This window comes from Stegodyphus dumicola, chromosome X1 (genome assembly GCF_044657685.1).
Source record: "Stegodyphus dumicola isolate Sdum_Otavi_A_Nest chromosome X1, ASM4465768v1".
Lineage (NCBI taxonomy): Eukaryota > Metazoa > Arthropoda > Arachnida > Araneae > Eresidae > Stegodyphus > Stegodyphus dumicola.
The window spans coordinates 171,492,563-171,509,015 of NC_140780.1; the positions used below are offsets into that span (position 1 = coordinate 171,492,563).

The following is a 16,453-nucleotide window of genomic DNA, read 5'->3' on the forward strand; positions in this document are numbered from 1 at the left end:
AGACGCAAAGAAGTCCATGAGGGCCCTTTTGAGGTCTGGCTGGTTGTCCAAGGATTTCCCACGAAGATGGTTGTCCAGGGAATGGAAAAGGTGGTAATCTGTTGGCACAAGGTCTGGGGAGTATTGTGGATGGGGCAGTGTCTCCCAGCCCAGTCGCTGGATGGCGTCCCTGGCCTCCCAAGCCATATTCGGCCTTGCATTGTCATGGAGGAGGAGTACACCCTTACGAATGACCAATGCTGGATCGTTATGCATCAGTGCCTGATGCACACATTCCAACTGCTGTGAGTACAGGCCTGCCGTGATGGTTTGGCCTACTGGCTGGAGCTCATAGTGCACCACTTGGCAACTAGTCCACCAGATACAGAGCATGATCTTGTGTGGGTGTAGAGAAGGTCTGGCAGTGGGAGGCACAGGGTCCCGGGGTGACAACCAATGTCTGGAATGCCTGGATGTATCATACTGGATCTATTTTTCATCACTGGTGAGTACTCTATTAAATATGGATGCATTGCAGTGCCGAGTAAGCAATGGCAAACAGGCAGTGACACACTGTTGCTTGTTTGCATCGGACATTGAGTGGGTCCACTTGCTCAGCTTGTATGCCTTTCCTATGCAGTGCAAATTGAGTCTGATCATTTCATCAGATACCTGGAAGAGTGCGACAAGCTTGCCACTTGTTTGGCTACTGGTCGCTGTGTATGGCTGCTCTCAGGACCTCATCATCCAGCGCTTGTGGCCGACCACTGCATGGTGCATCACTAAGAGACATATTCCCTGAGCTGAACTTCTGGAACCATTGCCTAGCAGTTCGTTCATTAACAGCATCATCCCCAAAGGCTTCGCAAAATCAGCGACTTGATTGCTGACAGGCTCACTTTAAAATCACACGACAAACAACTTCAAAGGAGCACCTTTGACTCATCCATTTCAATCAGTTGCTGTGTAAGTTTTGAAGTACCGATATAACGTGCTTCTATACTCTTGGTCAATGTCCGAACTCCCATCCTAATCACTTCATCGCCAGGTTTGCCGAATATTTTTATGTTGTTTTTATCTTCCAATGCCATATCAGAAATGGCAAGAACTTTTTTGGTTACCTTGTCTAAGGTTGTTGCTTTGCTGATTTCATGTTTCACTTTGATGTATTTCTCTTCTGTTTTGAAACATCAAATTTCTTCATGAAGGATGTTAAAAAAGTTAAATGCTGTTTAATTTGATTTTTAAATGAACACAGCATTCCAGTTTCAGTTTCAGACCGTTTGAAGCAACTTTTAAAGCAATTTTTTCATACTCTGTTGCATTAAAAAAATACTTTATTCAAATGCAACCTGCGAAAGAAATTTATGTATATTTAATATAAAAAATCTGAAAGCAAACTGCTAATTTTAAGTGACAATAGTCTCTTTTTATTCTTCATTTTCATTTGTGTACTTTTTGTCCTAGAAGTAGTAACAATTTATAGTATATTGAACACAACTACATCATTTCAAAATTAATCCACACTGTAAGACCTTATATAATGCTGCAATGCAGAGACCTGTTATCGAGTCACTAAATAAGATTTTTAATAAAACAAAAACGTTTTTGTTCTTTCTCATACTACTTCTGAATGTGTTCCTTTTTGCTGCCTTCTTTGTTACTTCAAACTTAGCATTGCTTGCTGTCTTCTAAAGGTACTGATGTAAAAAGTGCTTTAAGAACAAAGTGTTATGGCACCCCTTTTTATCTGTGTTGGATTAATGAAAAATTTGTGCCAACCATGAATAAAAGGAAATAACTGAATTCAATCCCCCCCCATATCTGCAAGTTTCTTCTGTTATTTACTTCTACTATGACACTACTCAACTTTGTTAAGCTATTGTATATATGATCATTACGTGATATTAAATGAGAGCTTGAAGGGAAGGCATTAATTCACTTTTTAATTGTGGCCAGAGCGGAATGAAATTGGAAGATAGCTGAAATGCCAATGATGTAGTAGATGACTTGAAGTGGCAGACATACTGGTGGTGTCTTAACTACATGTAATGTTGGAAAAAGCTGACATACAGCCATAATAACAACATAAATTAATTTTGGTAAACATTCTTTCATTCCATATAATTCTTGGGTGCGTGATATACCTACTCAATTTTTGTATGTACTGCTAACATTTTAAATAATGGAGAATGCAGCTAAGCAAAGTCATTTAGCAGGCAACTGCAGGCCTGGGGGTAGGAGAAGCATAGCTGTTTGCAGCCATATTTATAAGCTTGGTTTCTTTGGTTTAAAATCCTGAATTATGATTCAGCAAGAGCTTTCACATTACGGTTTTCTGCAGGAAAAGAAATATGTCAATGATGCAGTAAAGCTGCTTTGAAGGGGTTGTATTTGAATTAAAATTAGGAATGTAATGGATTATTGCCAATTAAGTTAGAAATGTGTCAATAAATTTTCTTCATATTTTTACATATCCCCTTTTAAGGAGAAAAAGTTATGTATAAAAGCCTTTTGAGAAAATTGTGAGAAAGAATTTTGAGAAAATTTGAGCCAATTGTTAAGTGTGAAAATCAGGTTAAGTATTAATCAGGAAGACTACATAGTTACTTTATAAAGATATTATTTTTAAAGATTTCTTTCAGATTGTTTATCATTGAGTAATATATTTTTATTGTAACAAAATAAGTCTGGGTTTTTGAGTAAATCTGTAATTGTAATGTTTTGTATATCTCAGTGCATACTCTGACATGTATTATATTTATATACAGTCAAAAGTCTTTAATCTGGACTCATCGGGACTTCGGCGATTCCTGATTATAGATCATTAGTTTAAATCTGGTAAGATGGCATGCAGAAATTATAAAATTAAAAATATGAAACCATAATTTATGAAATAAAGAGCAATTATGATCTAAAGGGTATCAAAATTTCCAAAAAGAAAAGCTTAATATTTATTTGTTTACTTTATTAAACCTTTGTTTCAATGTAAGTTGTTTAAGTTGCTTCGTTTTATGTGCTAATACTTTCTTTTTAATTCTATAAACAGACATAATTTCTTGTTCAGTTACAAAGTTCCGCTGTTCAAGTCCCATAATTGCTGTGTCGAGAATACCGACTAATTTGTCAATAAAATTTTTCCGTTTTCAATAATTTCTCTGTCACTTTCTTCACTATCGTAAGCGGTACATCGTAACATTCTTTCGCTTTGTAGATGCTTTGGCAGCTCCAAAATCGGAAACTCTTTTTGACATAATCGAAAGTTCAAGCTTACTTTTTATAAAATTGCTCTAACAGTCTGCAAAAAATAATAAGCTGGATCCAATTAGAAGATTAAGGAACAACACAATCTGCAACATTAACTGAAATGGATAATTTTAGCCTAGCTTATAGCATCCATTATATATTAAATATGCATGCGTAAAGGTATTATGCGTAAACGCATTATGTGTTTATGCATGCGCAGAAAGTTTGTAGCTTTGAGGTCCAGATTATAGATCATTCCGGATTATGCATGTCTGGATTAAATACTTTTGACTGTATTCAGTAGTGTTAAAAGGTTAGTTTTTCAGCTAATTTTGAAAAAATTTTTAGGAATTTTCTGTAAAAGCTAGTGTGCATTACCAGATGCTACTTGTTACATACAATTTATGTTTTTTTTTTTTTTTTTTTTTTTTTTTTTTTTTTTTTTTTATTATTATTATATCATTAATGTTGAAATTTTTCATGTTAGGAGCAGTCCTAATCAGAGCTTAATTTGTAAAATTGCAAGTACTGAAACTCTGTGAAAGTCTGTCAAGAAAGATACATAGTAATAATTAATACAAAATAAATTGTAGAGAAATACATAAGTAAATTAAATTAGTGACAGATAATTAAATAATAAAATACTGGAACTCTGACTGAAGTTATGATTTATCTTAAAATTGAACCTGGCTGAATTTAAGCTCTGTTAGCTGTGCAAATGCTGCATGGGTGTTTTCATCACTTTACCCATGTGTAATCTGCATACGAACCAGTTTCCCTTAGAAAGTCCTCCATAAAGACATCCCTTCCCTTAGGCAGACACCCCTAGTGAGCTGTTTCATAATCAACTAAACCAAACCCAAAACTCAGTGGAAACATTCTTTAAGATCAAAATGTTTTACGGATACTGAGTGCAAATAAAATAGAGTTTCAACAGAGTATCAAAGTGTATAAAAGTGTACTTTATGCATTCTAGAAGTCATTACCTTCAATGTTATAGTAAATAATTATTTCTGCTTATAAGTGATTCATTATGTGCTTTTTAAAAAATTTTCTTTTATGTAGAGCAAATTGCTTCAAAATGGGAAATTGAATGGTAATGCTGTTAATAAAAATATTGCTGTTCCTTCTGGCAAAAAAAAGGACACATCTGAAAAGCATTCTCCACCTGGCAAAGCAGTAACTCCTGAAAAATCATCTGCAGTTGAAAAGAAGGTATCTATTATACATATTTAGCATATTGAATATGTCATGTTGTACGTATGTACATGTATGTGAAAGTATATGCTTAATTTTTATGCATTTGTATATATTATTTTAGCACATTTGTCCTCTGTTTTAAGTATTTAGTTGTGAAATGAAGTACATGCGTTATTCATTTCAAATGCATGTTATTTTCTTTGTAATAAAATTGACATGCATGTGTAATATTTCTCTGATACACATTTGAATTTTAAGTTCAACTAAAGGATTAATGAAAAATTTAAAAATACAAAGCTCGAAATGTGGACTTCCAGACCACCAGCAAATTTTTGTTCATGAAATATAGGAAGGGAGAAGAGGCAGATGTGTCATAAAAGTGATTTTTCTTCTGATTAACCGAGATTCCTATATGTCACTTTCAAACGACTACTGGTTAGGGAATTACCATAAGCACTGGCATTGCATTAATTCACATTAGCTGTGACCACACATTCAGCCCTTCGTAGGTGAAGAGGGGTTAATATTTTTGTTTGACATAACAAACAAGATGTATTTCTTGGAGTGAGATGCTGCTAATACTGGTTTACTGTTGTTGCCATAACAGCGGGAAGAGAGAAAAAATTAGATTCAGATGAAATTTAGTTACCTTAGCAAATTGCACTGTTCCTTAACTAATTCGATCCATCATATTTTTGGGCTATTATTACAGGTATGTTATCAAAATTAAAATTTGAATTTTTTATTATAAAGAATGTCTAATTCTGGAGCTATATAGCTGGATCTGAAAAGCAAAAGCATATTTGGTACTTGCCTTCTCTTGTGGCCTTGGCACAAGAAAACTATGGTGCAGTTTCAAAATTAGATGGAAAAGAAACCTTATTTTCGCATAAATTTTGAATGCTGTAGAAGGTGAAATTTTTCAGTTAATGGAATTTGTGTAGAAATAGGGAGAAATCAGAATAAATGAAGATGATAACAGAAGTTTCCTACTGTGATAACAATGCACCAGTCAGCAGTTACCTAGCTGGTGGTGAAATATTTAGTATGGTTTTAAATCCAGAAAGTACTGCTAATGATAGTGAAGAAATGTGAAAAGAGATTTTTGAGAATAAAAAGATTTCAATTGATAGATTACTGGAAATTTTTGACAGAATAAATAGAGGACTTGAACAGGGAATCTTTTTAACTGAATGAGAGAAAGTAGTGCAAAAAATGAAACAACTTAATTAACTTGCATTAAAAGAAATGTTTAATAAACTTAATATTGAATTTCTTTGCAATTTTGTTTTCTCTTAAAGTCTGATTCTTCATTGTTCATGTCTAATGATTTATTATGTCATCAACAACTATTTCATATTTTCTAAATGTCATCTTACTGGATTTAAACTGATGATCTAAAATTTTGAATGGACGATTCTGGGTTTCAGACTTTGAACTGTATAAGTTTTTACTTCCTGTTTAATAAAAATCTGCTGCAATCATCATTTGAATTTGTACTATAAAAAAGCATATTAAAAGTTACCATTGTCATCATTTCCTAAAAATATAGGGGGAAACATTTGCTGTATTATTTGATATCATACTGAGTGCAATCCAAATATTATTGCCAAAATTATTAGGCTTATTGGGCTTCTAGACTGAATAGGTATACAAACTCACTTCATAACTGAATAATTTTATTAATGTGTGTATCTTTATCACATAAATTTAAGCAAAGTCATAAAACTTCAGCAGCCTGAGCCCACAAATAAAAGCCTAGTACTTGGAATGAAATCTGAAACTGTCGAAAGAGCAGTAGTCATTTTTCTAGTGTTTAACACTAAATAAAATTAGCAACCAGCAGTAGGGCTATGGAGTTGGGGGCAAAACAAATGCTTGCATAGCTTCATAGATGTAATACCATTCTGTTAAATGCATTGAACGTCTTGTTTAAAATTAATCTAAATTTAGAATTTTATTGGTGATTTTAGAAATGTTTTTGTGTCTTGTTACGTTTCTGTTCATCTTTTATGAGAAATATCCATATTCATATAATGATTTAATGATATTTTGTTGAGCATGAGAGAAATAAACTGATGTGGAAGCCCTCATCCTGTTTAAGGCATACTAGTAATGTTTTTTATTAATTCTAAAATATTAGCTGCAAATTATATTAATTGTTTTCAAATGAAGCTTGGTTTGAGTAATTTATACTGAATTTATTTAGTGTTAGAATTATACATATTTTGCGTTATTAACTTAATGTGTTAACAAGAATCTTAATTCTTTGAATTTTATCTATGAAATTAAATAAAAAAGTTTTATATGTATATTTGTAACTTACCCCTTGTAACACAGTTCTTTAACCATATTTATAGATGTTTAATTTCAGAATTTTTCAGTTTTCTGTACTTTTGCTTTATCTGCCCACTAGGGATCACCGGGCAAAGCGCTGTGTTGCCAAAGTAGGCAACCTGGATTATAAGGAATGTGTATTTTACCTGGTGCATGTATTTTGCTAATGGTTGAGCACACATTGTACCAGCACGTAATGGGCGCCATTTTGGAATTACCATGAAGCAAATTATGATGCTGGGAAGTCTGCAGTTCTCTGTTGTATTTTTAAGTATAACAGGTTGATGTGTACATGGAGAGCAGTGCCAGTTTGTTCTTCAATGCTGAGAATTCTGCGATTCTCTGATTTTCTTTTTTTTAAAGTTAAAACAGGTTGCTGCAAACATGAGCCAAGTGTTAAATAGAAACTTAAAATAGAAAGTTGTGTTTTATTGTTGATGTGTGTTGTGTTTCTTATTTAACTAATTTGTTACAGTTTTGTTATGGATGTTTATTTTATGCAATTTTTGCCATTTTATTTTGAATGTTTCTTCCATTTTTAATTTTGTTAATTTGTTGCTGTTTTATGCAAGTTTCAATGTGTCACCATTTTTTTTAAAATGGCTACTGTTTTTCATGTGTTAGGTTAGTGAAAAATAGTCACCAACGATTATTTTGCTGTCAGATAAAGCAACATCAAGTTTTTAATTTCTGAAAGGCAGTTTGTTAAAATTTTTTTTTAAGTTCTGAAACTGAATTTGTAAAACATCTAGATGGCCTTCCAGAATGCGAAATAAAATGTATAAGTAATATATATCGTCTTTTTCTAAAAATAAGACATCCTCCAAAAATAAGCCCTATCATGATTTTCGGAACTTTTTGTAAAATAAGACATCTCCCGAAAATAATCCCTAGTTAAAATAGTGTGACAAAAAGAATTCGTTAAAAAATGCTTTTGATTTATTAAGTAATAATATGTTTAGCTCTCCTAATACTCATATTTCAGAGAAATGTTTGAAACAAAATATTCCGAGAAATTAATTGTTTACCTCTACAGTTCGTTTCGAATTAATTCTTGGAATTTATCTTAACCAGTTCACCGTTTGCCCCGAGAAAGATACGTTCACAGGAAAAGCATCGTCATCCGTTAGCGTCGGCAGACTCTTGTCAGGGTGAAATTTGGGCTGAACTGTAACCCCCGAGACACATACGACGCAGCGACCTTTTTCCAACCCCCACAGAATGAGTCAAAAATCAAAAGGGGTGATTGATGGGTTATCTTCTCAGCGGTTTTTCATTAGGATCACAGCGGGGCTGTTTCAGGAAAGTAAAGGATGGGGACACTTTCTTCGAATAGCTACCCCCTCAACATATCTTATGAGATCCACAACAGCTTTCTCCCTTTCTGTTAACACTCAAAGGGATTTGAATGCTATCTTTTCGATTCTTAACGATTCAATTCTTCTCTTTTGTTACAGGCCATCAAGAAAATAATAAAACAAAATTCAAGGACATTTCAAATACTAGCTAATGCCCTTATTTTTGCTTTATATAAAGCTTTTTCTTGACAATTAAAAATTACATTTACATTGTAATAGATTGCAATAGATTTGGAGTTGAGTGCAGGAAGTGGAAGTGGGGTTGGGTGCAAAGGGAAAAATATCTGCTCTAAGGACTACACCAGTGTTTGTGTTTTATGTTGCCCCTTAGGGGGTCGTTATTCACCATCCTTCAGTGTGACAGGTACGCTGTTCAATCTGATTTGAACAGAACTTCTAAATAGGCTTTCACAGGTGGTGAAAGTGGGAAAGAAATACTCTGAGCCCAGTTTTAGACACAAAAAGTTTACCTTTGGATGCAAAAAATGGCATGAAATGTTTGTGATTTTCCTAACGGCGAACTGATTAAAAATACAACATAAGGCAGCAGTCTACATTGAGCAACAGTGCAGGTATACAACGTTCATTCATTTCAGTCTTGTAAGTCTGATTATTTCCTCATACGTAATTTTATTTAAAAATAAAGTGAATAATTTTTAACCCCAGTTAAAATGAGTACAAAATGAAAAAGCTATTCCGTCGAGTACAAAAAGGAAATCGTGGAAGACTCCAGGGGTGTAAATCTTGTAGCATTCTGTAAAGAGAAGATGCTGGATCTCTGTATGGTTCGTAAATGGCGTGCAGACTACAATTACCTGTGTCAACTGGTGGACCGAGGAAATGAGAAAAAACGCAGAGTTGGATCAGGTCGACAGCCGTTATTTTCTGAGTTGGAAGATTGCATCTGGGAATGGATTGCAGGCAGGAGAGCAATGGCTTTGGTTGTGCGCAGGGCTGATATTAAAAAATTTGCCCTTGAAACAGCAACTGAATTTGATATATCCACAGAAGAATTTAAAGCATCGTTACACTGGTTGGACAACTTCCTTAAACGATATGAACTGTCTCTAAGGAGATCAACAGCATTGTTTAAGCTGGAAGACAATGAAGTTGTTAAGCGTGCACTTGTGTTTAAGCTTTTTGTTGATGGCATCGATTTTTCGAAATACCAACTCTCCAACATGATTGCTATGGATGAGAACACGGTATTCCTAGGCCAAGGAGCTCAAATGACAGTTCACCACAAGGCTTCTTCGTCAATTTACGTTCCTTCTACCGGTTACGATAGTGCATGTGTTATCTGTATTTTGGCGATTCATCTAGATGGCAAGGAAGTATGCCATTTTTAATCACTAAAGGTAAAAAAGACCAGATTCAACGTGTTTCAGGAATTTATGTCATTGAAAGTGAAAAAGCCTGGTGCACCCAAGCAGTTATAAGAAAGTGGGTTGATTTTATGCTGCCACCACTGTTGAGGGATCAGAATGGAGGTTTACTAGTTTGGGATTCAGCCAGTACTCACCGCACTAAAGACATGAAAAACTTTCTTGCTGAGAGGAAGATTGATCAAATAATGATTCCGACAGGAATGACTGGTTACCTCCAGACACTTGACATTGCAATAAACAAGCCATTCAAAGATCATTTGCGGATGGAAATCAATGAATATATTGAAAACAGAATGGTGAGAAATCATCAAGGTAATTTTGTAAAACCAGGCTAACAAGAAGTTGTGAATTGGGTAAAAAATTCATGGGACAAAATAACTGATAGTGATGTTTCCAATGCACTACAAATAGGCTACTTAGACATGAAATATTCATTTAACGATAGCTATATCACGAGACATGAGAGATTCGGACCAATGATTCAACAGGAAATGGATTTGGTAGAAAATCAGAATATAATTCAGAATTTTATTTATGACGATGTTCCAGAAGATGACATGACTGTAATTGAAAAAATTTAAATTTCTGTATTCTGTGTAAAATAAATATTAAATAAAAATATATAAATATACTTTTATTTTTGCCCTCCCCCGAAAATAAGCCCTAGCGCGTATTTTGGACCAAAAAAGAAAGTAACACAGTGTCTTATTTTCGGAAAAAGAGGGTATATATGCTTTAAATTCAAAACTATTGCAGCTGTAAAGAAATTTAAGCAGATTTCTATTTTGCAACAATGAAGTGAACAAGTGAATTCTGAATGATTTTGCTTCTGAGTAAATTCAATAGGTAGGATTCCTTTTGTTTTAAAGTTTTAAGGAATAAGAATATGCAAAATATTTTGAGTTGAATATAAGTTGATTTTTAGTGGTCAGACTTAAAGAATAGTATTCATTTGCAATTTTTTTTAATGTTGTAATTACATAATTTGATTTCAAGCACAAAGCTTAGCTTTATGCTATTTAAAGCCTTTGTCTAATATGTTTATCTTGCAAATTAGAACAGGTAAGTAAAACAACTAAGAAATGTTTTTGTATACGTCTGCTTAAATTTAAAAAAAAAAAAAAAAAAAAAAAAACTTTTAGGTAGTTATTCTGTGTCATTTTGTGGTATAAAATCTTAGGAATATTTTTGCCCTTGTGATATCACTTTAAATTTTATTGTTAGTAGAACAGATGATCATTAATGCAATTTAATTACATCATTTTTCTTCATTTCAGAAACATTGTATTTATTAAATATAGTTATTTTTGTACTGTTTAAAAATATTTTTCTGTATAGGCATCTAAAAAGTCTCGTGCTCAGAATGAAAAAAAGACTGTTGTTGAAAAAAAGAAGGAAAGCATTTCCAATGATGACATGAATGATGGTTTGTTATTCCCTTTTCTCTTAAATGTGATAAATAAATGTGATGCATATATATATATATATATATCGTAGAAGTTGACCAAAATTCATTTCTTAGAAATCTTTTTAACATGCTGTTACTTGTGAGTATATAATTTCTCGTGTGTGAAACTTATTTCTTTAAACAACTTCTGAGTAAATGAAATAATAGCCATTGTGTATGTCAGTGGTCTCAAAGTGGTGGTCGGTGGGCCACATATGGCCTCCGAAGCAATTTTATGGTACCTGATACTAAGTTTCAGTTATGTATTTGTTTCATTGCGGTGCTTATAGATTTCAATATAGCATAAATTCATTGTACAGTGTCTTGCAACATAATGTTTGTTAAGAAAATTGAAAAGCACTTGCAGACATTTCAGCAGTCATTATATTACAATTGAATTTGAAGCTGGCACTGGCACACACATAGAAGTGCTCTGACAGACCCACATCTAAGGAAGTAACAGTTTAACATATAAATATAAACAACATTAAAGACACTTGGATTGTGTTTATGTGCACGACTGCTTTTGATTGAGGCAGAAGCAAAGAAGTAGATTTATGATAACAGTTAAATGAAAAATTTATAAACTTCTTTCATACAAGGCCATTTGGGCTAAAATAGGATGTCGTTACATTCAATAAATTTATTTGCTAGCCAATAATTGGTAGAAATTTTATATTCTGGTTTTCTCTCCTCCTTCCAGTTGAGTTGATACTTTCACTTTCCTTGAGTCAAGTCACTAGTTGGTAATTCTGGATGTACGATTACACAATTCCTATTGCTAAATAGAGGGAGACAAACTAACATATGGCTTGTGTGTCATTTGAAATTATGCAAAATGTTTTGAGTATTGCTTTCATATGAGTACATTGATTCATCTTGAATCAGTACCTAGCTGGTAAACTGGATGTATAATTGTGCAATTCATATTGCTAAGAGATTAAACTGTAAGCCATGTCTTTAACAAAGGATAAAAGAAAAGTGGCAGAAGAAGGATGTGTGTTTCAAGATAAATGAGAAATCGATACTTTTGCAGCATTCTCAATATGAGTTGATCAGAAAAATGGCATTATAGATATAGCACAGCTTGCCATTTCCATACAAGGTGTTACTGTTGAATTTGAAGTAGTTGATTAATAACTGGAAATGATTCCTATGAAAGGAAATACTGTTGCACAGAATATTTTTTTCTTAAATAAAAAGTGTAATAAATAAATATAAATTAGGTTGGAATAAAATAGTTGTATTTGCAAGTGGTGGTGCAGCTACTATGTTTGATTAAACTAAATGGAATAGCTGTAAAATTAAGAAATATAGTGAAAGAAGAAAATTTTCAGAATCTGTTTTGCTCTACATTGCATCTACTGTACATCATCAAGGTGTGCTCTGTAGCAAAAGTTTAAAGTGGATGGTGTTATGGAAACGGTAATTAAAGCAGTAAACATTACGTATGGGCAAGCTCTAAATCATTGAGAATTTGTTGTATTGCTTAAGAGATAGAAAGTGAAAAGTGAGTGTAGATAAATGATTTATTATAACAAGTGGTTAAGTCAAGGAGCTGTATTAAAAGGATTTTTTGATTTATGAAATGAAATCAAAATTTACATAACTCAGAAAAATAATAAATAAAACCATAGCTCAAATGATCATTACAGAATGTTATGTAATATGATGAGCTACATAACGATAACAGATTTAGCATTTCATGTTAATTTAAACGGCCTTTTAAATATTCTCAATAAAGAGCTGCGGGAAATGGATAAACGCATTACTGACATGTATGTTCTATTAAATTGCAAATATGAGAAACAACTGAAATTTTTTTTAAAAAAATGCATATTTTTATGTCTTACATTCTGCCTTCTCATTCCAAATGAAAAATCTAAAGAATACACAAAAAAATAGCATTATTATGACATATTTTCATGACTGTTAAAAGTGGGCATGAATAAATTATGAGAACATCTACAAATGGAACTGATTAATTTACAATGTGATTTATCCTCAGTTATGAATTTTTTCAATTAGGATTGTCATTTTGTTTGGGAGAAGTATATAAAGGAACAGTTTTTTCCTCAGTTGAAAATTAGCAAGCCTAACAAAAGGGACCAATTGATCAATGAGCATCTTCAATTCAGGATGAAGATAGTTTCCAGTAATTTTTCTTTAAGGCTAGAAATATTATCAAACTCGAAATGCCAAAGTATCAAGCTGTAGTTAAAAAAAAATATATTATTTACATACAATCATGTATTTTTTCTTATAATCCACAGGGAAGTTTCCTCTGAAAATTTGGGAAGTTTTTATAACATGTTTATGTTAAAGTTATTTAGTGGTTAATTCAACATATTAGAATTATTTGAAATAAATTTTAGTCCAAAAATTTAATATTTACCTGCTTGAACATTTGAATTACAAAATGTAACCAACAGAAATTAGCTATAGATAGAAAAAAGTGTAATAAATTTGAAATTTTTCCTGTGTGTTGTTACTATTATTGTTTATGTATGTTTGATAAATGTTTAGAAAATGAAATCTCAAATTAAGTTGAAATTTAGTTATTTAAAATTTTGTTAAGATCATGCACTCAGCCTGCATGCAATTTGAGTTTGAGACCACTAGCATATGTCATAAAGAAACTGTTCCTGTGTGTGTTCTTGCTAATTAAGTGAAGTGTTGTCTTAAATTTTCTTAGCTACTGTTTCCATTATTATTTATTAAGTTGACTTTTGTAGAGGAAACATAAGAAATCTTACAACTATGTGAATAGCTTTATATAGGTTTACTGTTTTTGTTAAATCAAGCAATTGCAGTTGCTATGATTTTTAAATTTTCTTTGTTTAAATTTGCTGATGAATTCTGTAATACAAAGCATGACAAAGTTTGTTGAATGATGTCATGGGATGTGCCCTTCCGTTATTCTGCAAACAATGAAACATAGAAAAGATACTATGTATGTCTGAACACTACCTAGAAATAGGCATTATGGAATTTTATTAGTAACACTGTAGCATGCCAAGGTGTAGTAGTGGCTGTAGAATGAACCAGTGAATGAGTGTAAAGAAGTTTGATAAATCTTGAGAAAATCATATGTACCAAAACAAGTTTACAGAATTAAAGCCATGTCTTTAAAGTGCATTTATGAATGGTATAACCATTCATAAATGCAGAATGGATAGGATTCCATTGAAAATGCTGTACAGTGTGATAACCATACGATTTGTCATTGTAATAAAAACATTGAAAAGGCAGAGATGTTAGCCAAAAAGAGTAACATTGAATGCTGATGCACACAAGGACATTCTCGGAAATTTATTGCAAAGGATCCATTTTATAAATCCAGAATATGGCAAAAACAGGCTGGTACTTCCTTCCCCATAATAAATGTTCAGCCACTATTCAACCCTATTCGTGAAACAACTCATGACCTGTAAAGCATTTGAGCCTTCAATCCTTGAGCATTTTCACTTGACCTTGCTTCTGCAGACTTCTTGCACCTGAAAATGAGCTCTAAACAAAGAATGATTTGGGTGTATTCTAGATGTTCAGAGTCATGACAAGAGTTCTCCAGGTGATACTACAAGAGGACTTTGTGAGCAGTTTTCAGGTGTTGTACAGTTGTCGTCAAAATTGCATTGCAAAACATGGACATCACTTCAAATGAATATAAAACATTTTTCCTTTTTTAGATAAGAATCTTTTTTTATAAACAATTCATGAAAATTTATCATGATACCTTGTATATTCAGAGTAATTCTTTCTATGAGATGCCAATTTTTCCTGCTATTCAGTAACTTTTTGTATGGACAATTCCAGTTTCATTAGAACGGTAATTGCTGTTTCTTTTAGTTTTAAAACTTAAGCCTTTAACTTGAGCCTTAAGCCAAGACTTTTCTGTTCTGAAGTCCAAAATGAATAAAATTTGGAATTTAACATGCTTAATCAAATGATGAGTAAATTCTTAATTTTCTCTCTAGAACAAAATAACTGCAGAGAACTCGGAAAACTAAAACTTTAGTTAAAACTAAAATACTAGTTTTTTGTAACTTTTTTTCTAAAAGCAGTTAGTGTCAATTACTAGATGACTGATTCCATGCTATATGGTGAATTGATTTTCTACTTACGTGTACTAGTAAGTCATGGTTTTCAAATCAGTCATTTTTAAACTGAAGGAATGCTGAATGAGATTTTGCTATTAAATATGGCATGCTGCCTATAAGAAGCAAGAAATGTAGAATTCTGATTAGCTATTTGGATAGTCTTTGTGAAGTGAAATATAATTTGAGCTTTTTTTTATTTTTTTCTGTGCAATGTTTATGGGCATCATGACTGTCAGTATGAAGAATTTATGAAGCTTAAAAAATAGTACTTATCACATTATGCACTTAATCATGACAAGAGTTTCACTTAATCATGACAAGAGTCACAGGGCAAAGTGCTATGCTACCGAAGTAGACAACTCAGAATTTTATGAAAACCTACTAATGGTTATTCATGCATTGTGCCACCATCTGGTTTTACAATTAGGTCATGTTCATAGTTTCTGTTTGTTGTTAATAGTTTGTGGAGTTTTTTTTCCTTGTAACAAATCATAATGCCATTATGAAGTTTGCCGATAAGGAAAGTGTTAAATATTAAAAAATACAGCATTTAGCCAAGTAGTAGAAAACATCGGAATTTGCTTTTCACTAAATTATTAATTTGTGCAGTTCTTTTTTTAAGTTAAAACGGGTTGATGTGCACCTGGACGGAAGACTGGAAAGAAAGAAAATTAACTGTTTTCTTATTATGGTTGTTGCATTTTTAATTTAATTAATTTGTTGCTGTTTTATGTAATTTTCAGTGCACAGCTATTTTTTAAAATGGCTGCTTTTTTCGTGTTTTAGGTTGGCAAAAAATTAGTTGCCAATCATTGGCAACTTTGTAAGATAATTGGGTATATAATGCGAGGGTATCTAAAAAAATATTAGTGGGCAGACACAACAAAAATACTTTGGCCACAAAAGATTTTCATTTGTACTAAAAACATGTCCCAGAAAATGCTGTAGAGGTCAATAAGATACGTGTTTTAAAATGGGCTAATTATCACTGTATGTGTTTGCCTTTTTTATAATTTCCTCAGTCCCTCTCCTTTACCCTAAACATAGTTATTTATATCAGTAGAAAAAGACATTAGTTTTTTTTTAATACTTTCTCTGTGTTGTACATTTTACTGTTTACTAAGCATCAGTATTGATATTTTTATTAAAAGAAATAACTAATACAGTTTATATGTAGTATACATTTTTATGACATGTGTTATATATTTCTGGTAAAGTACCAAAAGTGGTAGAATTTGTTATTTAAATTTAAGGTAATTTTCTATTTTGCTTCAGTGCATATTTTGTGCCACTACATCAGAGTTTAATGTATTTTTAGGTATAATATCTAGTTAATCATTACATTTTTTCCGTAAATTTACTTACATAAGTTTAAATAATGTCAGAAAGTTTTTTTTT

General features: G+C 32.3%; 1 protein-coding gene across 1 annotated transcript in view; it reads left to right on the forward strand.

The window, feature by feature from the left end:
- Positions 1-16,453, forward strand: part of LOC118193210 (uncharacterized) — an 85,174-nt gene that overhangs the window by 24,906 nt on the left and 43,815 nt on the right. The window contains exons 2-3 of the mRNA XM_085808573.1: positions 4,291-4,440; positions 10,847-10,934. Coding sequence (XP_085664699.1) covers positions 4,291-4,440; positions 10,847-10,934 — 238 coding nt within the window. The remainder of the gene's footprint in view (positions 1-4,290; positions 4,441-10,846; positions 10,935-16,453) is intronic.